At 52.9% G+C, this 26,218-nt stretch overlaps 1 protein-coding gene across 3 annotated transcripts in view; it reads right to left on the bottom strand.

Moving 5' to 3' along the window:
* Positions 1–21,343, bottom strand: part of JADE2 (jade family PHD finger 2) — an 83,945-nt gene extending 62,602 nt beyond the window's left edge. Inside the window, exons 1-3 of one of the 3 annotated variants that reach the window (XM_040603154.1) lie at positions 21,231–21,343; positions 13,789–13,846; positions 10,778–10,863 (exon numbers count right to left, since the gene is read on the bottom strand). In XM_040603154.1, coding sequence (XP_040459088.1) covers positions 10,778–10,863; positions 13,789–13,846 — 144 coding nt within the window. In that variant the 5' untranslated portion in view covers positions 21,231–21,343. Of the gene's footprint in view, positions 1–10,777; positions 10,864–13,788; positions 13,847–20,420; positions 21,022–21,230 lie in introns of those variants that run through there. The other 2 variants (XM_040603152.1, XM_040603155.1) reach the window with 2 other exon arrangements.
* Between the last annotated feature and the right edge of the window lie 4,875 nt (positions 21,344–26,218).

Genomic DNA, 26,218 nt, shown 5'->3' with positions numbered 1-26,218 from the left:
TTAACAGCCTACATATTACAGTCAGAATTAAGCTCAGTTTGAGAAAGATCAGGTTCCTTTAAGTCTCTGTGTGCTACAAATGCATGGTTAGAGATGCCACAGTAACCTTTTAATATGCTGCGAGTGTGAGAAATCTAAAAAAAAAAAAAAAAAGATAGATGTTAATTAAACATGAGAAGGGATATGCGAAATAGCATAGTCCTTCCAGTGCTGTGTCTCTGCATATCAAAGTAAGTGAAGTAACGCTGCTGCGGCTTGTTTTCTAAAACACGGTGTAGAAATACACGTTCTTGACACACCGGCACTGCCAGGGTCACAACTTGAGCAACGGCATCTCTGCAACCCAGTTCAAGATGAGGACAATGAAAGCCCGAGCGTGCCTCCCCACCTCAGACCGCTCTGCTTTGGTGGACGAGATGCTCCCCCGTGCCTGGACCACATGTGGTGAGGGCAGCACCCGGGGCCAGTGCCAGCTCCGTGCTCCAGCCACCAGCCCTGGGGCAGGAGCGTTGCAGCACTTGGACACTGCTCGGTTTGCACAAGTGTTACAGAAAACACCTGCTTTGGAGACGCTCGCCCTCGGGGTCTGTGGGCAAGGCCAGGTAGGAATGGTTTCCAAAGGTGCTGGCACCCAGCTGGTTTTCAAAACTCCTCAGGCTGCACCCTGCTGACAAGTAAGTGCCCTCTACCTCCCTCACCACCCACTCAGTCAGCTCCTGAGGACACCCCCCTCAGCTCCGCGGGGTGCAGGAGCATTGCATCCCTCTTTCATGGCATGCAGGAACACCCAGCTGCTCCGGACAGGTGCCGGCGCAGTGCTGGCAGCGCAGGCAGGGCCCCGGCAGCAGCGCGGGGCACAGGCACACTCATGCTCCCGCTGCGGGGACACGGCCGGGCAGCCAGAGCAGAAGCAGCGATGGGGGACGTGGCACTGCCCTTTCCAAGGCAACCAGCCCTCGCAAGGGTCCAGCCATGTCATTAACCTGCCCTGAGAGGTACCCCCCCTCCCTGGGATGCTGGCACCCCCGCAGCAGTGCCCTTTCCAGAGCCTTACCCAAACAAGGATCCCCACTTTCTTTTGCAAAGTCAGCACCAGGTGACAGCTTGAGAGGTGACAGGCCCCATTGCTTCGAGGTAACACCAGATTTATGTCAATCCTGGCCCATCACCTTCCTCCTGCCAATGAAGAGGCAGACGGAGGATCCTGCAGCGTATCAAGCAGCCAGCCCAGGGAGGAGCTGGCAGTGCTGCTGGGGAGCCCCGGTGCCCCTCAGGGCTGCCATCCACGGGTAGCAAATCAAACAGCTCCAGCTGATTCTCGTGTCAGAAACTAAGCACATTTTGCTTATAGCTTATAGCTATTACTCAGAAAATTTCTTTAGTGCTCCCAGTTGTTTGCTGGGGTCATGGCTTCAGCGGTCCAGGCGCTCCAGCAGCTGGCCGCGCACCCCACGCCACTCACCGCCGCTCTGAACCAGCAGGACCAGCATCATCAATGCTTCGCAACATCCTCAGCAGATGCAAAACCCTCCGGCAAACTGCCGCGCCTACCTCGCAGGCTCTGTGCTGGAAAATGCAGCAATGGGATCAGCCCTCGGTGTAATTTCTCCCCTCTGCATGATGCAGATCCCAGGCTTGTGTTTTCCTGCATTAAGTCTTCCCCAAATTCATCCCTTCTGGCTTTTCAGCTCACATCAGCATAGAAGATTAGTTTTAATTTTAAGCCAAATAAGCACGATTGTATCTATTTCCCTGAAGATGATAAGGCACATCGCAGGCTGGATTTGCAATCTCACTACTTCATTTATTTAGTCCTTCTTGGAAAACAGATAAGCTCGCCCATCCAAAGGCAGCATGCACGCCCGCACTTTATCACAGCAACGCCTCTGTCTTTTCATGAAGAACTGGAAATGCTCAAATTATTAACTATCAAAGCAGAACACTTTAAAAATGATAGAACGGCACAGAAATTGTAAAGGAAAGCAGATCAGTTGTCTGGAAATCTCCCAACAGCTAATACACTCAAATTGTAATCTAAATGTCTTTTTGTTTTGAATTGTCTGGGATTAGGGTTGGGAAAAGACTCAATTATTCTACTCAAACTCTTCTGAATTATTTATGAAAACCAAATAAAGGATAAATTGGGCACTGATGAACTGAGGACCTGGCGGGGAAGAGAAAGTTGGGTACCAGAAAACAAGCAATTCTCCCTCAATAGGAGTGTTTACTCTTTCTCCCCGTCCGCAGGAGCTGACAAATTGTCTCGGCGGCTCAGCTGCCCCGCTCCCCCCGCCAGCACCGCAGCCTGGCCAGGCGCTGCCCTCCCCTCCCAGCCCGGCAGCGGGATCCAGTTTATTGCCTATCGATCTGCCGGCAACGGGGAAGGCCAAACCGAGACGCTCACTTTATTACCTCTGCTCGCTCAGGAACCGCAGGCAGGTTTCAGCAACGCCTGGAGATGCATCGCCCCGATGGCCAGGGGCCAGGCTCGCCCCTTGCTAGCATCAGCTTTGAAGGTGGGGGCAGGGAATGTGAAATTGCAAAATCCCAAGATATTTTTGCCTTCGTATTTCCAAGCAAGAGGGACCGAGAGTCAGGGTCGGAGTGCTTGCGCAGCCTCAGACCCCAGGCAGAAGAAAAGCACATGGAGAAAACCTCCTTCTTGGTCCCTGCTGATCCCACAGCCACGCAGGTGAGCAAAGAAGAGTGTTTCACAGCAGGGCAGGGCGAGGAGAAGGCAAAAAGAAGGGAGGTGCCCAACATTCCCCTGGGAATTGCAGCAGGGAGGCAGACGCAGCTACTCCTGCCAGGGGCTGCAGCTCTTGCTCCCCATCACCAGCCCCGGGCACCCACGGCAGGACCACCCCTGCACCCCACTGCGGGTCCCAGTGCACCCACCACCACCTTCCTGCAGATTACAACACGCAAAATGTGGATATTAGGAGTGAGAAGTAATAAAAACACTCCTGAAGGTACCGTTCCTCGGCACGGCATACCCCACGAGGCAGCAGCGGCAAACCAAGTCCTGTACGAAAGCAGCAATCGATGCAGCAGCTCCCATCGCCGCCGCTGCCACTCCCCAGCCTCACGTCTCCCATCGGCCTCACGTCTTGCTTCCCAGGCGGCTTTCCCTGCTCACGCCTGTGTCACTCCTACATGAGGCAGCAGGTTAATTCCCGGTGTGATCACACCGACCTCACGCCATGGAGCAGGCTCTACCAGAGCATCCCAAGGAGGACACTGACCTCCCCCAGCAGCTCAGGCCACCAGCACAGGGGTCCTGCTGCTCCAGCTGTCCCACCAGCCGTCTGGAGAAGCTGTCTGATCACACACACAACCCACCCAGATCTTTTCGTGTAGGAAACAACTTCTAGGCAATTACTGCTCCCTGGACCAAAGAACCACTGGGCAGCCAGATCCGAGCTCACCCCTCCTGTCCCAGCACTGCCACCCTGGTCCTGCGGATCCAGCCGCTCTGGGTCAGCTCCACTTCCAAGGTCTGCAAGCCTTTAAGTTACCCTCGGCACTCACACCTCACCGGCCAGGCAAGGCTGGGTTACCCAACTCTACTATCTCCCCATCCTTTTAGCCCACTAGTTTGTGGTGTTGGACTGATTACCTCCCCGGGACAGCCTGTCCCAGTGGTCCAGGAATGTGAAAAGTCACTGGGACACCAAAGCCATTACATTCCCCAATGATACATCAGTATTTTTTATTATTTCTGTAATTTGCTGTTGTGAAGCAAAAGCTGTATCAATTTCATCTCTCTCAAAAAAAAAAAACCAAACCAAAAAAACCCCCAGCTAACTAAATAGAACACATCATCAGATTTTCACATCCTAATGCTTTACTTGGGTCCAGCCTGGTGCGGGAAGGATGCTCCTGTGGTTACGGCAGAGACCTGCAAGGCAGGGGCTCGATTCAGCTCCTCTCTGAGCTGCACTGCCTTGAACACCGAACATCGGCCGCTCCGCCTCGCCGAGGGTCTGCTGCCTCACCCTTCGGATGCAGCCCTGCAGCCGCTCCCTGCACCCTGAGGCAGCTGCGAGGCACCTCTGGGAGCTCTCACATGGACCAGCACCAATTCACCGAACATCTGGACAACCTCAGAGAGAAACACTGGCCCCTGGGAGGAGACGCCCCGGCACACAGTGCCTTGCCATGACGGCAAGAGCGATGGGCATGCCATGGAGCATCACAAACGCTGCGCTCCCATCCCTCCCTGAGCAAAGGGCTCTCAGGCTGTGCCGCTCTGCAGCAGCGCTCCTGTTCCTCCTCCTCCTCCGCCTCTCCCCACAGCCGACCAGCCCCTCTCCCAGCCTCTCCCCCTCTCTGTGCAATCCTCCTTATCGGTTCCCTCCAGGTTCTTTGACTCACTCACAAACCCCTCTAATAAAGTGGCCGGGCGATCTCACCGCCATTCAGCTCCCGCTTTACGTGCTCCGTCAAGGACTCTGCTTTTCAAGTGACTGCGCCACGGGTCTGAGCCCGCCACTTACCCCCCCAGCCCCACACACCGACCCAAAACCACCGAACTCGGATCCCGTGGCGATGACTTTTCGCTCCTACGAAACCAGCTCCTGGGTGAGAGCCAAAAAGCCGTTATCTGTTTTGGGCTTTAAATCAAAACGAATAGAAACACTCGTCTAGCGCTGGTTTTAATTAGCTTTTCAAACAGCAGCCGGCCCAGGGATTGCCACAGAGGATCCGGCACAGACGCTCGCACCTGGCGAGGCCTCGGCATCGCCCAACGGGGGTGCTCATCGGGGCTGCGGGCCCCAGGCGCCTGCTGCAACCCAGCCCAGGTGAACACCAGCTCGGAAGGAACCAGACAGCTCAGGCAAACACAGATGGGCTCCAGCAGGCCGGGTCCCCACGCACCCAGCGTTCCGAGCCAGCGGGAATTGTGTTACACATTGTCCCCTGCATCCGCACCCAGCTGACCTTGGAGCTCTCAGACCTTCCTCCTGGGGCAGAGGGACAAGCTCCGTCCCGCCTCCCAGTCCCGGGATGGGATGCACTTTTTCTTACACGCAGTAACAGCTGTACCCCTGGAAAGTTTTAGCAGAAAAAAAACCCTTCGCAAAGCACTCCACACTGCAAAGCACCGGTATGAAACAGAAGAGAAATGAAGCTCATCGTTCAAAACCAAGCGCATGCTGGGAAGCACAACGTGCTCACTGGGAAAGGGTGGGCAGGAGCGATGGGAAGGGACTGGCCACAGCCTGCATCACACATTTGCATCTGTCCCCTCCTATGACCCAACAAATCTGCAATCCTTCCCCGATGCCCTCACACCCGCAGCAGCGATGCGGGACCTCGCACAGACGACCTCTCCGTAGCGCAGGCAACACCGAAGGACGGGCAGCAGCAGGTCACCGCACCAAGGATGCGGGAGTGCTTTTTGACACCGAGATAACAGGTTTTCTTTAGATTTTAGCCCAACACACCTTTTTTCCCTGCCTGGCTGCAGTCCTGGCAGCCATGTCCCATGTACCCCCCTGGCCATAACCCCCTTGCTCCATTCACACCCGGACCAGGGGTCTTCGACTGCCTTGGCTGCATGGCTCCCCCCTCATTTCCAGCCACTGCTATTAGCCCTTCGCTCTCTCAAGCATAAAATTGTTTGTTGTAGCTCATGAGTCACAAGGATTTTTAGAGAAAGAGAAAACAACGGGAACAATGGGAGCCCTGGGAATACTTTTTGGTTGTACAAACTGTCTTCATATCAGCTTGAGCCGGCACCTCCATGGGTGCAGCCCTCGGCTGCCCAGCCCCACTCCCCTCCACCCCCCCCCCCAGCCCTATTTCCCTGCCATTATATCACCTTTTTCTAGCCCCTTCTGAAACGAGACGAGCGGTGACATTCGGTAGCAAGGCTCTGAAACTCGGCAATGCCTAGTGTGCATTTGTAAGCAGTGACATTATCTGCCTGTGGGGAAAAAAATACTTACTCTTATGTTCATTTGGGAGCCAGCCTGCTATCTCTTCATCTAGTCTTGTTTCCTCTTGAAATGCTGAATGTTAAAGATTCAATGAACAACAGAATTTAAAATAGGCACAAGAAGCATTTTTGTCTGGCCCTTCTCAGCCTTCAGAAGACAATAGTATTAATCTGTTATCCCCATGTCAGCTTGGGAAAAGTGACAAAGCCACTGCAGTCAAACCTTTCAACAGAGACGGATTTTCTCCTCATCCAGCCCAGTAAAAGCATGTCCAGTCTTGCCTGGCCATACTCATAAAAGCCTTTCTTCGAGCACCGAGAGCCCAAGGACTAAATTCGCATTGCACTGGCCATTATATACCTATCACAGGGAAAAAACCAGGATCTAATGCACCAAGAATGACTTTTTAGAAGGGAAACGACAAGCGTGTTTGTTACAAGGGTTAAATCCCTACAAAGAGATATAAAAAGACATCTTTCAAAACTCGGAAGTAGTATCTAAACAAGGCAAGCGGAAAATAATGTAAATTGTATAAATTTGTGGTTTCCCCTTCATCTTGAACCCTGCCTGCAGCTGCGGTGCCCTCACCTCCAGAAGGTCCAGGCCGAAGGAGAAGGGCGATGAGGATGTCCGGGGCGACGAGCAGCACCCGCAGGAGAGCCGAGACTGCGCAGGGCTCCTCAGCTCAGCAAAGGGATGGCTGCAGGGGTGTGAGGCAGGTGGTTTGCACAAAAAAAGCAGGGTTTCTCCCCTGGCCCAGCAATATACTCCAGCAGCACAAGTCCCTGCAGGGTTGTGTTTTGGATCCTAAGAGCTAATGACTAACACAGCGGCCACGGCAGTGACTCAGAGGCAGCATCCGAGGGAGTCCCCGGGCCGCTGATGGCTGGGAGCTGGCAGATAGAACCGGTGACTATCATTACACACTTGCCTTGTTCTCCTGTTCTCTCCTCAGACACTGACAACTGTTCGCTGTCAGGAACAGGAGAGAGGGCTTGATGACTGCGGTCTAACCAGCGAGGCTTGTGCTCAGATCCCCAGCAGCCCTATAGCCGGGGGCAGGATTGCACTAATGTGCCGCTAAAAGAAGCAGAAACCTGTACTCAGGCACATCCTATCCCCGCTGCAGACTCAGCACCCAAGACAGGCAGGACCTGAGCGAGCATCCCCCTCCCCCCAGCTCCCGGGGCAGGGAGGGCTACCAGCATCCACTCGCAGGGCTCCTTGGCCAGTGGCACCCAGGGATGGGTACTGGCCACCACACTCTGTCTGAGGCCAGGTTCAGCAACAAACCAGCTCTAACGAGATTAATTAAAATGACCAGACTGGTAGACCGCTACCACTGCAGATGCAAGAAGCTGCTGGCAGCTGCCCACATCCATCCTCTGCCTACAGGCAAGGGCAGGGCAAGAAAGCCATGCCCCTGCCTGGGGCTCCACCAGCATCGCACCAGGGCTCTGCCTGGAGGTCTCTGCCACCCAGGCGTGGGGCAAGGGAGGACAACTGTCACCTCCGCAAGGGAGGCAGCCGAGACGGGGACCTGGTGCCTGGGACATGTCGGGAAAGAGCTTGGGCAGAGCCCCGTGACAGGCACGGATAAATATAATCACCCTCCCTGGCAATGGCCCCCTTCGCGGATGTTTACAAACAGCTCAGTACTTTTCCATGTTAAGAAGCTTGTTTTTCCAGATGCCTTGTATAGGGTGGTTTTTAATGTGTATAGTTAATCCCTTCTCACAGAGTCTTTCATAATAAACATCACCCCCTGACCTGGCTAATAACTATGTAACACTAATGGTTTTGATTTTTTTTATCTCCTGCTCAGGTTGTCAGGGGGAATGCAGACAGCAGCTCACGGAAAACCAGGGACACGACTTTGAGAGGGGCAGGAGAGCTCGGCGGTTCTCCACGCACACAAACCCCCCGGCTCCCCCAACCCATCCTCCAGCGTTGCTGCCCCTCAGGATGAGCCCAGACCCTCTGCACCCAGGCAGCAACTCAGCTCTTGATAAAAGTTACAAGCCATATGTAAACCTCGAGTTTAGCATTTTAAAGGGCTTGTCCTGCCCCAGAACGTTTGGGGCAGACTGCTGGGGGGGGGGGGGGGGGCGGTTAAACATTAGATAATACATTCACCATGCTCCCCCCTGTTACCCTCCTGTGGTTTCCATCCTCGGTGGGATAGCAAGGAGAAAGTACTTCCCTGCTCCACGTGAAGTAGTTTGACAGAGGCTGGGTTTACATTTTACACTACTCAGTACTTGCACCAGTGGGCCACGACATCCATCTCAGCCTGCGTCTGAAATCCTCCAGAGCTCCTGCGAGAAATCCCTGAGGACATGCCGAACCCTGCAGCGTTTGGCAGGCAGGACCCCACACATGGACCAGACGGATGCTCGCCGTAAAAGCACAAGTTGGGTCTCTCGTGGAAAAGTTTGGAGGACAGTGTCATAGAGGAAATCCATAAACCAGCGCTCACTGGAGTGACCTCCAAACCATGACCGTCCCCCACTACAGGTCTCGGACCTGCCGTGCGGGGCAACCCCACGTCCAGCCCCAGGGACACACTCGGCTGACCCTCGGGTCTCACCTGGAGCCGAACCGAAGCAGACCTGGCTGCCAGCAGGAGCCCTGGTAAGGGCAGCGACGCGGAGGTCTGCACCGCTCTCGTCTGCTCAGGCTCCCACCACGCTTCTGTACAAGATGGTTTGTCAGCTTGAGAATCCTGGCCAAACTCCAGCTTGAGTAATTGCACATCGCCTCCAAAATTCCCCTGGAGTTTCAGTTCAGACAGGCCACCGAGGTTCACTTTCTGTCCCAACAGTTGCTAAGCTGGGCACTCTTAAGCTTTTGCTCCACTTTATTCGTTCCAGAGCTACATTTTGCTGAGAACTGTCCTCTGGGCGTAATGGAGCATGACGCAGAGGGACGAGCCTGGCCTCCTTGGGCCCCACGTTTGATGTCTCCCTGGGTGCTGTGGACTAAGATCTGGTTTTCACTCCAGCTGTTGTGCAGCAGCAAAACTTGGAGCCAGGTCTGACCATCCTTCACAAAGTGCCAACGCATTTTCACTTGGAGTCTTGAGCTTATATCCATGACTTCACTAGCAGCCAGGTAAACTCCTAGCTGGCTGATAAACTAATTCACAGTAAGGACAAAAGCATGTCTGTACCAGTGGTGCAGACAGAGGTGTCCCAACACAGGCTCCCTGGGAGGGGGGTTTTACTGGGCAGCAGAATGGCACGTATGGCACTGTTGGTGATGCACGAGTCGGATCCTCGTGCATGTGGCCAGCTCTAACGCCAGGCATCTCTGTGGGACTCCTGCAGGCAGCCACGCGGCTAAGGTGGTGCCTTTATGGACACATCGGGCACAGGGACGGGCAGTTATTTCAGAGAGGGGGTAACAGTGTCCCAGGAGGAGGAGATGCCCTAAATGCTTCATATATTTAATGGAGGATACAGCTCACAGAATACAGCCCCTCACCCGCTTCGAGAGAACACGTCTATAACAAAAAGATGACGTTACCAGCCCTAAAGTGCAACTTCCCAACAGCCCTGTCAGCAGCCAGTGCCACCTGCACCCCTGGTTCTTTGCTCTCTGGAGTGCTTCCAATCACCTCAGCTGCTAACAACAGCGTCTCAGCCCCTCTCTTTACCCAAGGCACAAACAACTTGGCCTTTCCAAGTCTCTGTCCACCACCAACACATTCGATATATCAATGTAAATCCATCAGAGTGGTAAGCACCAAGTGCAGCTGTAATTCAGGCAGTGACCACAGGAAAACCTCAAAATCTCTACTCAGCTAGATGCAAAGGGAGGATGTTGGGCTTCTGCTTACCGGGCCACAGCCTCAGAAGAGGTGAATGTGGGGACTTGGGGAGGATCTTACAGCCTGCGGGTAGGCACTAGCCATGCCAGCTTCACCTGCTCCTAAACTCAGCTCTGCTTGACTTCGGAGCCTGGTCCAGAGGAAAGGGAATGTGAGAACAACGTCCCTCCAGCTTTGCTCATGCTGCTCTTGAAACAAAGATGACCACCACTAAACAGTGCAGTTGCTACAACAGCAGCTCATGCCTGGTATAGTTTCCATGCCTAGTGGAAATGTATCCGAGGTAGGCAAGGGAAAGCAGGGCACAGCATCATCCCTTCCAGCACGCTCCCGGGAACCACAGCTCCTCCTGACCTGGCCCCAGACCCTGCGGGGTGGGCAGGGGCAGCCTGGGCAATGCCCCCCGGGCTGGGCAGCACTGCCTGCACCAGCTGGCAGCCAGGGAAAACCTCCAGCAAGGTCAGTCACCAGTGGCCTCAGCTTAATGCCCTTGAGCCCCGTGACAGGAGGAAACCAACACAACATAATCTGCAACTCAGCTGTGCTGTCTCTCATTTCACGGCGCTCTTGTACCTCCCACTTATCCCCGGGGAGGAGCCTCCACGCCACCACCGCACCACCCTCCCCTGGCACCAGCACCATCCCTGTGCCATCAACAAACAGGCACCCAGGCAGGCACCCAAACCAGGGAGCCTCAAGACGCAGCCACCCCAATGCCACAGGACCTCCCAATGCCACCCAACTCAACCTCTCCCCCCTTGCATCAATCAACAGGGATGGAGCGGGCACAGGACCCCCCACCCTTCATCAGCGATGCCCGCCAGGTCCCTGCCAGCTGGGCTGGGGCTCTGCAGTGTGGGCTCGGGCTCCTCGGGGGATGCCCTGCCCTGGCACCCACCGCCCGCAGCCAGCCATGGGCACGCCGGTCCCCGTTGCACCCGAGCGAGCACGACCCTGGGGGGAAAACTCTCCTTTGGCAAAAGCCTAAAAGCCCACGTACCTCAGAGGGCTTCTTCTCCTTCTGCCGTGACCAGGTGGACTTGGTATTCGGAATTTTGGAGCATCTGGAGGCGGACGTGGCGTGACCTGCAATGAGGCAACAGAGACAGGTTACCTGGAAAAAGGACGAAGGTTTTTCTGTATCTTTGTCACCAGCCCCACTGCCACTGCTACAGCCTCCACCAACACTGTGGGTCAACGCTAAGAGGCAACAATACCTTGACATGGCATTACTTGCGTGCACATCTCAGGGTACTTCACCAAAACAGACTAACATCACTCTCCTGCTGCTAAGGATGATGAAACAGAGGCCTCTGACATTTAAAAACATTGTTTTGAAATGCAGACACAGAAATGAGAAACCCAAAGTCATGAGTAAGAAGAGCTTCTAAAAGGAAATGAGCCAGGGCTCCCTCCTGGAATTAGGAATCTATTGGGATCAGGAATTAAGGAGATAAGACTAAACGTTTTCTAACAAGGATGCTTACAGACAAGCTGCTGAACTGCTCAAGGACTTCAGACCCCATGGTCAAAAATATTCACCAAACTGGGTAAACCTCCTCTGCTCATGCCAGGACTAATAATTTCCACGCCTGTCTGCAGCTCAGCATCTAGTGGGAACCACCCAACAGGACACATCAAGCGAAGGCACTTAACACTTTTCAGTAGTAAGGGAGCATCTGCTTTGGGATTTGGGATTACTTTACTCTGGGAATATTACAAACGGACTCTCAGCATTCCGTCTGGAGCACTGTCATCACCACCGCTACTGCCTCCACAAGGCAAGGGCAGCCTGAATTGTGCTGGGCTCATTATGTTATTGATCTTTATTTCCAACCCATATGTGTTACTATCACTTAAAAAAAAGCTCTATGTATTTGGTAATAATAAATAATAAGCTAATTACGGGCATCTTTTTATAATAAGATCTTCTAAATTGCAGGACCCCTCCAGATTCCACTATATAAAAATCCTTTTGCAGACATGCAACAAATTAACTATCAACAGGCTTATTTAATGATTGTATCCTTGGATCGCTAAATAGGAAGAAACAACACTTCCACATAAGCAACTGCCAAACACAATGGAGCCATGCACGCAAGGACTTCAGGAGGACCCCTGGCCAGGAGCCAAGCCGGGACAAGGGACCGGGGCTGTCTGGGCTGTGGTACCACCGCGGTGGGAGATGTCCCTCCCTCCACCAGCTCAGGCAACTGAGTTTTGCTGTAGTTCACCCTGCACTCTGCTTGCGAAACCCACTGTCTTGCACTTCCTAAACTGAAGACCAGATCCGATGGCACCAGTCGTTCCCAGAGGACAGCTGTTCTTCTGACTGCAGTGCCAGGCTGGATGTCATTAAGGTGGGCTCCACAGGAAAATTTTTTTTTTTTTTGTTACCATTTTGGTACGTAACAGGACTGCATAGGCAAAGCCCACAGCAGAAGTTCCCATGCTGCAGCCACTGGGAAATGCCGCTTTACTGGTCGAGCTGCTCTCAGCACTGCAGCAGCAGCCCCACAGCGTGTACTGAGCGATGGAGTCCCTAACTCCCACCCTGCCCCCTCCTCCCAAGCTACAACGTGGTGCAACAACTACGGAGACTTAGATAACATGCCGCTACCATCCTTTCCTGGCGGAGGCATAAAAAAGAAGGTCATCACTTTCTTTACAATTATCCTGCAGGAGAGCATTTGTCAACAGCTTAGATACCACCTGCAGCATAAATATCCAAGCCCAATAGAGATAAGGCCACGTTGTTTAATACCATGATTAAAGATGCCTTACCCCCGAAAGGCAGAGAAGCCAGCTAGCGCGGCTCGGCTGGGTAAGCCTTTGAGCATCTGGGGATTAGGAGACGGGAAGTTTGGAGCACAGCTTCCAAAACAAACCCCTTTCTGAGATAGAGATGTTTTATTTTACAAGAAACAAGTGGTGTTGACAGAGCCTGAAACACTTTCTGTAGGCACGGCTCAGCCCCCGACCCCCCCGGGCTCCGGCAGGACGGGGGTCCCCTCTGGCAGCCAAACAGCAGGTTCCCGTCGGTGGTAGCGGTGCAAACTCCACTCACGCTGACAATTTTTTTGGCTAAAGCTGTGGGAACGGCAGCCAAACCCAGCAAGATCAGCCTTTCCATAACCCCCTGTAATCTCCCCATCATCCTGTTAGGAAAAGGCCCAGAAGTTTAGTGTCTTTAGCAAAGTCCCTTTCGTTCTCGGATATCCAGCAGCCAGATCCTGTAAAGTGTGGAGAGCAAATTCCTAGCACAGCCCAGATGAAATTACTGTGACATTCGTAAGAAACCAAGAGCAACTAGTAAGAAACTCCGGAGCCCAGACAAGGGATTAGACTAGTGCCTTGAGGGTACTGAACGCTACGGCACTGCGGTATGTCTGCAGTGGGTGAAACCCTGGAATCAGTGGGAGAGGAAAGCGCTCTATTTATAGCCAAAATGCAGCACATTTGCACATGTTTATTGTTGAGCACATGCTTCTGTGCTTTCCTGAATGAGGATGAAGTGAGGTAGATGTTGAAAAGCAAGCGTGGGCTTGCAAGCTTTGCCGGCTTGCGCCTCATCCCTTTTCCCACATCACTCTTCAGCTCGCAAGAAGGGAACAAGGTGGCTCCGGTTTTATCCTGACTCCAGCAAAAACTTCCCCCTTCCCCAGTACAACTCAATCAAGAGTTAACTAGTCTAGGCTGCAGCTCCCAGGAAAGGGCAACTTGTCTACAAAGCCTGCTTGCTTTGTTAGCAGCTTTACAATCGGCAGCCCTCCCTCGCCCAGACTCCTCACACGAGGGAGACACTCTCATCAGTTAAGAGGAGCCACAGCCGAGCGTTTAAATTGGTATCAGCTTGTTGCTGCATTTCTGACAAACCCAGCCCGGCACACAATTCATTGTGCAGAGACTTCCCAGTAAACGCAGTATCTTCCGCTCTTTGCAAAGTAATTATTCAAGCGTTTTCCCTGCTGGAGGTGAATCTCATTCAAAGCCTTGAATTAAAGGTCTTACTGTCAGTGGTGTCTGAGTTATCACTGCTGATCGAGTACTTGCGTCGTTTTTCTTCCATCTGTAACAAAAGAAATTGAACATTACACTTAATGTCCAGGAAACTCAACTCAGCACCAAATCACTGTTATTCTGAATACCCGCACACCGTGTTATCCCAGCCCCAGCCTCACCACAGGCAACTACCCAGAGGCTTAATAAAAGGAAGAAAACAGTCCTCATAAGGCTTTTTTTTCCTAAAACTTTAAGGGTGTCAAGCATCTCTCCACCAGCTTTCCCCGCTCCTAGGAGGTACAGCCAGTACACTCCGATCACTCAGCTTCGGTGGCAATCTGCCCATGCAGGACTGGTGACCAAACGGCTCTCCCTCTGCAAGAGCATCGCCACAGGAGGATGCCCCACCATGGACCGCGGTGCTGTTGGACAGGACAGGACAAAAGGTGTGTGTGTGAACCACCCATCTGGGCTGCAAATTTGAGCAGCGCACAGACAGAAGCATGGAAACTACGCACACTCTCAGTATGTCTGCAGGGGGAACTCCGAGCATCCCCAAGCTGCAGAGGACCCCTGTGTACAATCAGCCTGGGGTTTTACCCTCTGACTCATCTTCCCACTCGGGCAGTAGCTGCTTCTTTTAAGACTTTTGCTGTGTATGTCACACGCGCGCCAGCCAAGCCTGAAGCACGCTTCCCATCACCCAGAGCCGCTCTGCCTGCGCCAACACAGCCGGGCAGCCCCCCACCAGCACCACAGCTCCCGGCGGGGCCAGCGAGCGGCTTCTGCACAGCTGCTGTGACTTCTCCATCCTCTCAGAGACAAAACCACAGCAGCGGGTACCACTGCACCGATCAGGACAGGAGACCCACTTCAACCTAAACTGCTGATTTGCACTGTGACCATGAACAAGCCACAGAACCACTTGAAATCAGCAGGTTCCCCTGAACTCGCCCCTCAGGAACCCAGCGCTCGGAGCTGGAAGTCAAGTACCTGTACCAGCAGATGCTTAAAAAAAAAAAGAAGGCAGAACCAAAAAAAAAAAAAAAGAAGAGAATTAAACTTTTGAAGACCCCAGTTTACCAATGTGTCTGGTGGACGATCAATGTGGCCCCCAATACAGGGCTTGGGGAGCTCTGGATGGGAAGGGCTACCCATGGACCCGACATCTACCCAGCAGGCTGTGAGCTAAAACACACCCACAGAAAACAATGTGATTGCGTGGAACTCTCCCTAGCACCTTCTGAGATACTCTGTAAGAATCTAAGGGTGTTAACATAGCACACACACTACTGCTGCTGCAAACGATTAAGCGGGAATGATAATAAAACACTGGTTTTGTACGGTTCAGTCACAGCAGGTACTAGCAGCCCGCAGACTGGATAGCAGGCTAGAGCATGCCACTTCCCCCCAAAGAACAGGAAAAGTTCCACATAAGCATATAAAACCCTTGCAATGCCTGTATTTTACAATAGATGTGCTATGTTTTATCACACCATTATAAGGGATAATACTACAAAGTACCATAAACATTTTAGCTATCAGTGTTGTGGCAAGGCATTGCCCTGTCAAACATGACTTAAAACGTTCCTTGAGAATATGGCAATATCAATACTTTCCCCCAGTGATTCCAGGGGAAACAGATGTTATTAGACCAGCCTTGTTCCAAGTAGCCATTAGATTTTGCTCGAGGAAAATGATATTGAAGACAGCTCTAACTGCAGTTTACTTACTTTTAGTGGAAATTCTACCTGAACCTTTTAAACTGGCTCCTACTGGTTTGAAGTGACAAACAAGCTTTCGCAGCACATAGCCAGAGCTATGCTTTTATTGATTCTGGAGTTCCTAGTCACAGAGATTAAAGAAGCCAAAGCCAATGGGGAAAAGAAACACCGGAGCTGAAGCAAAGGAATGCTACTGATAGCCAGTGAGACTTCCAGTGTCTTCCATCCTTGCCTTTACAGCAAGACATCACTACCCTTCCAAGGGAGGGAGAAAAAGCCGTATGATTAACGCACAGCACAGGTGTCAGGATGCTGGGACTGGTTTTGGCTCAGATATGCATGTAAGAAAATGCACTGATCATCCCTTTAATTGAACTTTGTCCCTGCATCCTGCCTCCATCCTACACCTACCCACACAATACACTCCTAGGCGCTTGCTCTATGCAAGCATGAATTCACATACAGAAGTGGTTCACAGTGCAGGTAAATAGTGGCTCTACTTCAGTAAATCATTTTGCCACTGTCTGGCAGGATCCAAGACAGCATCCTCTGAATCAAACTGCATTACATTGCTCTGAATGAAATTCTAGCTTGAGCAAAGTACGGACGTCTGCACACAGCAGCACCGCAAGGCAATCACTGCCTGGGTAGGGAAAGGCACACAGCAGCCCACAGGTACGCGGGAGCAAAATCTGGGGCCAAAACCTCAGGGCTCAACCAGCCCCTGTCAGAAATCAACTTCCAGGCAGCGCTAAGAAGATGCTGTTTTCCGAGGGACTCATATTCTTGAGCAGCCAAACAGTAGTAAACCCCACGGTACTTAAAGAGGAATTTACTGTAGAAGAAGGGTTATTGGGCCATTTCCCCATCTGGAGCACAGGGTTATAAAATCTGATGGTGGCTGGGTGAGCCATGGGCTCCCCACACCGCTCCAGCAACCAGCGGGCGGGGGACCCATTGCCTCCATCCCTCTCACTGCCAGGGCTGGAGCTCCTCGCAAGGAGCGAGGTCTCAGAAGCAATCCAGTTGGTGTACTTAAGCAACTTAAAAAGTCTCCACAAAATACAGTCTCTGCTCCCAAATTAATCTTCTGTTTACATTAGAAGCTAATTTCACCTTTAACTGACCCATTCCCTGCATGGCATCGTTACTAAAGTCATAAACAAATACCAAAAAAATTTGTAATACTTTGAAAAGGTCGCTGTTAGGTCAAACTTGGCCCAAAATCTAACTTTTACAGAGCCAGAAACCAAGAGAAAGGTTTCTATGTATGCTTGCTTAAAAAATTCAAACAGAAACAGATGTGGGTTTCTTTTATAAACAAATGAACATCCCCCTGAAGTGTCTGCAACTCAAATCCACAGGCATAGCCCTGCTCTAATGCCTGGAAACCCAAAAACAGAATGGCTTGCAAACTAGCACATGTTCAGCATTGCCTTTGTTCAAGCTGAGAAAGGCAGATAAATGCTAAACCAAGGAAGATGAGGGCCCAGCATCAGCCTAAACAAATGTAAATCACTAGGGCCCAGGACAAATTAGCCACAGGACTGGCGGTAAAATTGAGATGATGGCCTCAGGCTGTCTGATGCTGCCTCACAGCAGGGGAAGGCTGAAGAAGAGCTTTTGGAGATGCAATTTTGCCCAGCCCATGCAACCTGGGAGAAGTGAAGGCAGCAGCACCCATCGCACACAGAGGTGCATGTGCCCCGACCCTGCGCTCCTGTCCCACCTGGGCACTGCTCCCTGGGCAGCCCCACACTCCCACGCACACTAAACTGAAATGCCTCATCCAGCCTTTCACCAGCAAACAACTCCTCCACCATCCCTGTGCTCTGGGGAATCCGCTGATGCTTCCCAGCTCTCCACAAACGCTTCCTTACATCAAGTCCACGTGGGATTCAAAGCTCGGAGTGGCATCACAGCACCCTGCGCAGGGGCTGTTTGCAAGGATGAACCATTCTGGACCTTGGCAAGCAAACTAGAGAAATTCATACATGCCCACACTCACTGCTTCCACAGGGAAGAGGCAGAGAAACCTGCGTAAGTTGCAGTAAAAAGAAAAAGTATTTGGTCATCACCTCCTCCCAGCGCCCACCCGCACGTTAAGGGATGCGCCGCGCTCGGTCCCCCTGCGCCGTCACCTCTGACGCCGTGACAGTTGAGCAACACCGGCTGAATTATGCGCTCTGTTTGCGAGCTGCAATGAGACTGCAGAAAAACCACTTCCCTGTTTGTTCTTCCAGCACAGAAATAGGAACACAAACAGAAAATAGTGCCCCCAGCGGCACGCACACCGCTCCGGCCAGCCCGGACCCCGCTGCCAGGGACCCCCGCTGCCAGGCACCCCCGCTGCCATCGCCCGTGCCCAGGCGGGTGACGTGGGGTCGAGGGGCTGCTCTCGACGCTTCCCCTCCGCGTTATCTATTTGCTCTGTCTAGGAATACCAGCCCGTTGTTAGAAAGTTGAAGAAGGAGGGTGGAGGGCTGGAAGGTCCCAGCCTCTACACCGCAGGACGGCTGTCCTGGTCGGATCGTCGTTTCTCATTAACAACAGTGGAGCCAAGCGCTGCTATAGGAGGCTCTGAGAGAGCAGCAGCATCCCCCACCGCAGGCACAGCCCCAATTCCACCGTAACAGAAGAACAAACTTTTTGACCGAAGGATGCGCGTCGGCGGTACCAACAGACCGTCAGCAAACCTTGGTGCACAGCCCTTCACACCTCGGGGGAAGCCACGTTGCTCCTTTCCGAACCTCCCTGGTAACCCTGCGAAGTGTAAACGCAGAAAGGCGCGATGCTGGTACCCGGGAACACTCGTTTTCTGGGCAGCGGGAGCCTGTCCCCGCCAGCCGGGGCTCGCCTGCCCCTCCGCAGCCTGCTGTCAGCTCCAGCCCCTCCAGCACCAGCCCCGGTGCCCAGGTGAGGAGCGAGCCATGCCTCTGCTGGAGCAGCTCTGCTTGCTGCCTCGGCTCCCTGGGGCAAAATTTCATCTCATTTAAATTTAAAACAAAACAAGCCCTGGTTTACTTCCTGTGCTTTGCCTTCTTCCACATCTACACGGGGATTTTTTTTCTTTACTCTTCACATTTATAACTTCGCTTGCCTCTTCTGACTTGTTACCCTCTAATTATCCATTTTTTTTTCTTCAGCAAGCCCAGGCAGAGCACAGGTAATCGCAAAGGTTATTGCATTCGGGGCCACCCCTGCCCTCAGGCAAGGAGGGAGCAGGCAGGGACACCGGGCAAGGGCAGGGACACCGGGCAAGGGCTGGGACACCGGGCACAGGCTCCTCGCCTGCAGCCGGCTGCCCCATCCTGCAAGTCTCTGAGCATCCGCAACTCAGAGGAAAATCAACAGGAGCTATGGGCACTCCAAGCCCTGTACCAAATTCCCAGGGTAAGGCAAATTCCCAGGGAAAGGCAAAGTGCAGATCTCATTCCAAACGCCTCAGCCTGAGGACCACCTAGCCACCAACTTTCAGAACTTGGTGGCAAACGCTTTAAATGAATCGCATCTCCCTGCCTACAGACCTCACGTGCACCCTCCCATCCTTCCCTCCAAGCCTTCATTTTTGGACATCTCCCTCAATTTTCCTAGGAAAAACAAATTTAACCTTTGATTTAACCTTTCTGCCAGCTATTTTTACTTCTATCTCAAGCTTATTTTAACCTCAGTAGCCAATAAATGCTTAAAGGTCAAACACCATTCCCAAGAGCCGGGCTCCCTACCCCTGGGAGAAAGGCTGAGATTACTGATTTTTTTCGTTTAATTTTTGTTCCCCCCAAGCAAGATCCCCTCTTAGCTATGTCCCAGCGGTGGGAGGGTCCAGGCTCAAACCCATAAGTAAACAATTTTCACTGTGGGTGCTCTGAGGAGCTGGGAGTTTTCCTTGGGAATGCCATCCTTCCTACTCAAAAAGCGCTCAAGATGTGCAGGTATGACGAGATATATATATATACATTACATTTTTTTTGTTATTGTTATTTTTTCCCTCCCGATTGCACCCGGGGCTGACACCCAGCAGCCCCCCACCCCCCGCCGCCTTTGCGGCGCTCCCCAAGTTGCCGGCCGGTGCCTGCAGCCCCCGCGGGGGGCGGCGGGGGGGCCCGGCAGGTGGGGCGCTGCCAGCCCCGCCGCCCCCCGCCGCTCGGCAGGTGGGGAAGGGGCGCGGAGGGACGGAAGGGGAGGCCGGGGACCGGGAGCCGCCCCGCGGGACCCCCGGCAGGGCCGTGCGCCGGGGGATGCTGCAGGGGAGCGGGGCCGCCTGCCGAGGCTGCCGAGCGCGGGGAGCGGGCGGCGGGGAAAGCCCCGCGGCGCGGCGGCCGGGAGCGGGGGGAAGGAGGGAGCGGGGGGAGGGCAGGCGGGAGCCGGCAGCCGCCACGCCCCCGGGCACCGCCATCCCGGCCCCGCGCAGCGCTCCGCGCCCGCGGCCCCGCCGCTCCACGGGCCCGGCCCCGCGGCAGCGCAGCGCGGGCGCGCAGCCCCGCACCCCGCGGACACCCCCCCCCCGGGGCCGCGCATCGCCCCGCGGAGACGCGGTGCGTGCGTGTGTGTGTGCCCCCCCCCCCCCCCCCCCCCGCGGGCAGGGCGCGCAGCAGCCTCTGCCGCAGTCATTAATTCGGGAAATAAAACGGCGAAGCGGCGAGGCGACCCTTTAAAAGTTCTTGTTTACATTCCCGCTGCCTCCCTCGTACACTTTAAAACAAGAGTGACCAACATGCGCAATCCACCCCTGGAAATGCTGCACATCCCCCGCCTCGCAGCCGGGGGGTGGGGGGGGAGGGAGGGAGGGAGGGAGGAAAAATAAAAAAATAAAAAATTAAAAAAATAAATAAATAGGAGCAAAGCAGGGGGAGCTGCAAAATAACCATCCGCTGCAAAATAAGCCCGTTCCCGACGCCAGCCCCGCCGAGCCTTTACCTTTGCCAGGAGAGTGTCCTCCAAGAGTTGAGCCTGTCTCTCGGGTGACGGGCGGGAGGAGGCGGGGGGCGGGGGATGCTCCCGCAGTCCCCGGCCGGGAGAGCCCCCTCGCCGGCTCAATCCGGTGTCATTGCCGGGGCCGCGCCGCCCGGGCCCTCCTCAGGAGCGCCCGCCCGGCAACTCCATGGCTGCGGCCCCGCTCCCAGCCGAGATGGCCGCTCCGCGGCGGCCGGGCGAGCCCTGCCCGCCTGTTTCTCTTTCTTTTTCACCCCGCACTTCCTCAGGCTCTGCTCGCCCCGCCGCCGCTCGGGCTCCGGCAGGGAGGCGGGGAAGCGACTTTCGGAGCGGGGACGGATAATGGTGGCGGCGCTTCCCCCCCCCCCCCCCCAACACACACACACCCCTCCCGCCCCAAATCTTCAATTTCTCCCCCTCCTGCGCCTTCCCCCGCGGCCGGGCGCAGCGGCAGGGCCAGGTGCGGGCAGCGCGGGTCCCATCCCGGGCCGCGCCGCCGCCGCCCGCCCGTCACCCCCCCGCCGGCCGCCGGGGCCCCATGGCGCTGCCCGGAGCCCCGCACGCCCGCCGGCCCCGCAGGCGTCCCGCCGGCCCTGCACACGCACACACACCCGCACACACACACACTCCCGCCCGCCCCTCCGCCCCCCCCGCTCCGCGCTCCGCACAGGCGTACACGGGGCGGCTTCTGCAACCTTAAAAAAAAAAAAAAAAAAAAAAGCTTATACTTAAAAAAAAAAAAAAAACACACCACACACACACACACAACCTTTTGGCGCCATATTAATGACGTACTTAAAATTTGCCATTTCTCCTGCGTCAAAAAGACGGTTCTTGCCCATCGCGGAGCGGAGCCGCTCCCCCCCGCGTAGCAAACTTCCGCGGCTGCGGGGCGGGCCGCCGGCGTGGGAATCGCCGGGGAGGGCCGCGGTGCCTCCGCGCTGCTCCGCGGGCCGCGCCGGAGACGCGCAGCGCCCGCGGAAAGGCGAGCAGCGGCGGGGCTGGGGATGCGGCTGCAGCCGCAACCCCCCCGGGGGGAGGTGGCGCCCCCCCCCCCCCCCCCCCCCCCCGGAAAAAAACAAACCAAAAAACCCCCAACTTTGCAGAGTTTCCGCGGAGAGGACCGGAGCGGTCCCTCCCGCTCCGGGGTGACCCCTCTGTGCCCCTCGGGGATGCCTGGGCTCGGGGCTGCCCCTTGCCAGCTGCTTCCCACCATTAAAACCAGCAAGAGTGCAGCTGTCAAGACAGAAGTGCTTTCTTAAATTAAAATAATACTCATAACGGGGTGGAGCGGTCCATGCAACATAACATCTTCCCAAACTCCTGTGCACCCTATGGTAAAAGAAATTGCAGGAGTTGCCTTGCGCTCTTTTAAACCATGGCGGCAGAAGGTGAAAATTCAGGTGCAAGAGAGAGTCCTTCAACCCCAATCCGCCATCATCTCTTCAACTTGTTATGCTGGTCAGCTCTAAGTGTGAGTTACCGGTTATTAAAAACCATTGGGACCACTGCTAGAGCCACTCAGACACTCCCTGCCGTACACCCCTGTTCTGGCTCCTCATAATTTGCCAAACTTGAATGAATTAGGCTGCAACTTTCTGCCTTGGCCGTCTGTGCCGGCCATTTTCCGACCGCTCCAAGTCCTTTGGCTCTCCCAAGGATGAAAGCGAAGGAGGAGAGGAGCCTTGCTTTGGTCATTCGAGGGCTTGCTGTGGTTTTTTGGACTGTAACTCTGGAAATGGGGTCTTGAAATTTAGCATGAGGCGGCCTTTTAGGTAAACCCGCCCAAATTAGTCACATTATTGGGCTGTGAAGAAGAGTAGTAGCTCATAACACATGGCAAACAACATGCCTGGTTCTGGCTGCTGGAATCTCTCAAGATGCCGTTCTTGGGGCAGCGGATGCCCCAGGTGCTCAGAGCCTGCTCTGCAGCCCCCCAGGGAATAGGAAACTTCATCTCTAGTTAAGAAAACCCTTTCCTGGTAGTCCAAGAGGGTGGGACGCAGGAGCACAGCCCCTTTCTGCCGGTCCCCACCAGCCCCAGGTGCCTCGGTGGGCAGCATTCACTGCCAGGACGTCACCTGTGGATCCCGCCTCATCCACGTGCACAGGCCGCGTTAAGGGATATTTTGCAAGTCACTATGTTACCTGGTCAGAACATGAGAAATGTCCAAAGTGAGGCATTCCATACCAATTTATGGAGACTTTCTTGTTCACGCATATTCTAATGCAGCTTTTAATTACATCGTCACAATCTGTTTTTCATATGACACCTGCATTGTCATGGATCTGCTCTGCAAGTCAAAAAGGAAACAAATTTTGACCAGATCCTCAGCTTACCTGCAGAATCAAAACCTGCCCACGGAGCTACGCAAGGGCTGCAAGATGCGGATGCAGACTGGGACAACAGGGTAAAACTCTCTCTCGAAGAGGATTCTTCTCTCCTTGCCCTTGCCACAGGCTTTGTAATGCTAACAAAGTCATTAAAGCAAACTTTTGGATGCTGATGGTTGTGTTGGCCACGTTGGGGGTGCGTAGCTCCTTTAGCCTGAATTGCTGACATCCATCTTAGTACAGCTGGAAGCAGTGGGTGCTGCGCTTGCATGTTTGAAGTGCTGTATCATGTTAAATGCTCTGAAAAAGCAGACATTCCGCTTCTCAGATGGAGTACCCAGAATTAGTCAAAACTGACCTTAATCCATCCATGTGTCACCCTGACCCATCTTCATAACGGGTGCTTGGGGAGGATTAATGAAGGTGCTGAAGCACTGATGCAGCGTAGTGGAAAGTACTGTAGGAAAAGCCACGAGGAAATCAATAATTCTGTCTTCAGCAGAACCTGCCAGCGTCCCTGCTCCGGTCCTGTACAGCACACTACAGCCTTATGACCCTTCTGGCCATTTCTCCAGGACTTCTGGCCAACACCTCTAAAGGAGGTCATGGCATAGCAAAATGCAGGGACGTGGATCAGTCCCTCAGGGCAGGTAGGTTGCGTGCAGCAGGTCCGCAGCATCCCGAGGCACAACCCCAATGATGCATTTTTGCCACCTGGAAGATGAGCACCATCTTCTGCTTTGAAAACCACACACAGAAATATTGGAGCTGTATTTTCTATTTGCTGTGAAATCCAAAAGTGGTCAGACATGTGAATAATGTGCTGAGCTAAGGCCTAGGATCATGTGCTGAACAACAGGAACGAGCCAGCATCGCTGAGCCCCTCGCTGACCATCTCATGCACTGCATGCCATTGTGATGCAGAAGAAAAATAATATCTGACCATGCAATTAAAATTATCTTCTGCTTCAACAAAAGGGCACAGGTTAAGTTGCACTGACAACAAGAATTCGGACATTTCTGCATTTTGAGTACTTTGCTGGGCAGCAGTGATCACATACTTAACAGATTTTTGGCTACCATATATGCACACTCAAACAAAACTCATATACAATTGTGTATATGTAACACATACATATATAAAATACACAGAGATTACACCTGACGGATGGTTCTACAGAAAGGTCATGTATATGATATATATGATACTCAGTTTACATAGCATGACATTTATGTAACACTTACAAAGAGCTGTGACAGGGTGTTGTCAGTTGGCATTTGCTAAGAGAAGAAATAAATCTAATAATAAAAACAAAAAAAAACATTTTGGAAGAAATAATACTGCACAAATCCTCTAAAAGGACAGAATTGTCTACACAACAAAGGCTCGGCTGATTGATGCTAAAATAAGCAGTTATGCAACAAGTAAGAAATACGATCTCCAGGGAAGGAACCAGCAACATTTTCCTTTCATCTCCATTCACCGGAGCTTATTTGTGCAAACCTAAAATAAAAATATAGGCAACCTTTTGGCGATGAACGCGTAAGTAGAATTAACAGAAGTTTTTAAGTGACGTATGGAGTCTTCATGAGTTTTGCGTGAGTTCTGCAGAGGTGAATCCCATCAGTAAACACAAGCCCCCAAAAGTGCTGCAGAGCTGGCGTTCCCGCTGCCACCACGCCGTGGGGCAGCACGTTTGACTGGGGCGAGTACGGTGGGTTTAGGGGTGAATGGACTCACCCTAGAGCTATTTTACAAAACTATTAAAGCGACTTCAGGAGAACAAGCATGTAAAATCGTTCATCTCTCAACACTTTGGTTTATGAAACTTCTCAGCAAGACTTCAGACCAGTGAAAATCTCGGTGCAGGTGGGTCTCACTGCAGAGGAAAACCCGGCTGCCTTGCTGGCATCACATCTGATCACCACAGCACGTGAGCACCAGGCACACAGCTGGGACAGGTCCAGGGGAGGGCGAGTAGTCCTCAAATATATATATGAAAATCCAACATCATCTTGAAGACCTTTAGAAACAATCCATTTACTAACGTTAGCTAGTGAGAGACCACAAGGAAAGCTCAGCTGCCTCTGCCTGTGCCTGCTGCCATGGCCACCTGGCCCTAGTGGTGGCCACTGGAGGACCACCACGGGGCAGGGAGGTGCTCTGGTGACAGAGAGCTCCTCAGAAGCACCACACAACTTAAAAACAGTGTAGGAGACATGTGGCTGATGATTTACTGCCTTAGATGCCCTCTTCAGAGGCGTCTGGTAGCCAGAAGCCATCAAAATGGCCTCATGGCTACTTTAATTTCTATCAAGGACCAGAGCAGTACACAGCCAGTCCAGGAGGGGAACACAAAACCTTGCTGCATCCATATCCCAAGTAGGATTGTCCAATATCCCATCTATAACCGGGATATTTAATGTTTATTAAAATATGTGTTAATTTGGAGAGTAGTAAGCAGATGCAGCAGAAAGAGAAAGAGCAAGCTCTGTTCTAAATTGCAATAATAATCATTCCCATCTTTGAGAATGAACTACTACAGAAAGATCAAGCGAGAGATGGCTGCTATGGTCATTATATAAACTAATCCCTTTTCTTTCTCATTCATTGTGCATAATTCTTTTCCTCTCTGAAGCTCAGGAAAAATACTATACTTACAGGAGAAGAAAATTCGATTTGGCAGATCAGTGGATAGCGAGATTTTGTTTGCAGTCTCAATTACCTTCAGTAGCTAGAAATTTGGTGTCAAACTAAACTGTAAACAAAAAAAAAAATAGATATAGCATTACAAATGTCCATCCCTTGATGGATAGCTCAACAATTCTCTATGTGCTAGCAACAGCTGCTTTAATATCTTTCAGAGAAATGGCAGGCTGCCTCTGTCTGAAGGGATTACCTTTAAGGAAATGCATCTGTAAGTGGTTTTGTGCAAAGATGCTCACATTCTCCGTTCTCGTGGGTTTTGTGCACTGAATTTTTTCTGCCAGATTTCAAGATTCCTTCTTTTTTTTCTGGTTGGTTTCTCTGTTTTCTGTAAGTTCACTTTTATTGCAAAGCACATCTAATACATTGTGTATTTCATGCGGTCCCCAGGCTGGAAGAACCGGTGCTTTCAAAGCACCTTCAAGGGTGGACTTGGGGAAGTAAAGACCAACAGCGGACAGCTGAACAGCTTCAGTGCCCCTCCTACAAGAGGAGACCTGTTGTAGCTCCTCCTGCTTTAGATGGATCCTTGGGCATGGCAGCAGAATCTCCTGCAACACACTTCCCCACTGTCATTCCTTTGCTCCCTTTTTGCTGGGGTTTCAGACTTTCCACGTTAGATGCGGTGATGGGATGACACAGTGATGGGATAAAATGGCTCCTTGGACTGCTCGGAATTTCACCTGAAGACATTTGACTGCTACGGGCAAACTCTGTAGTTCTGGGTGATGGATGTCAGAAA

The sequence above is a fragment of the Falco naumanni genome, chromosome 8, assembly GCF_017639655.2.
Source record: "Falco naumanni isolate bFalNau1 chromosome 8, bFalNau1.pat, whole genome shotgun sequence".
In the NCBI taxonomy this organism is placed as follows: Eukaryota; Metazoa; Chordata; class Aves; order Falconiformes; family Falconidae; genus Falco; species Falco naumanni.
This window is presented reverse-complemented; position numbering and strand designations above follow the sequence as displayed.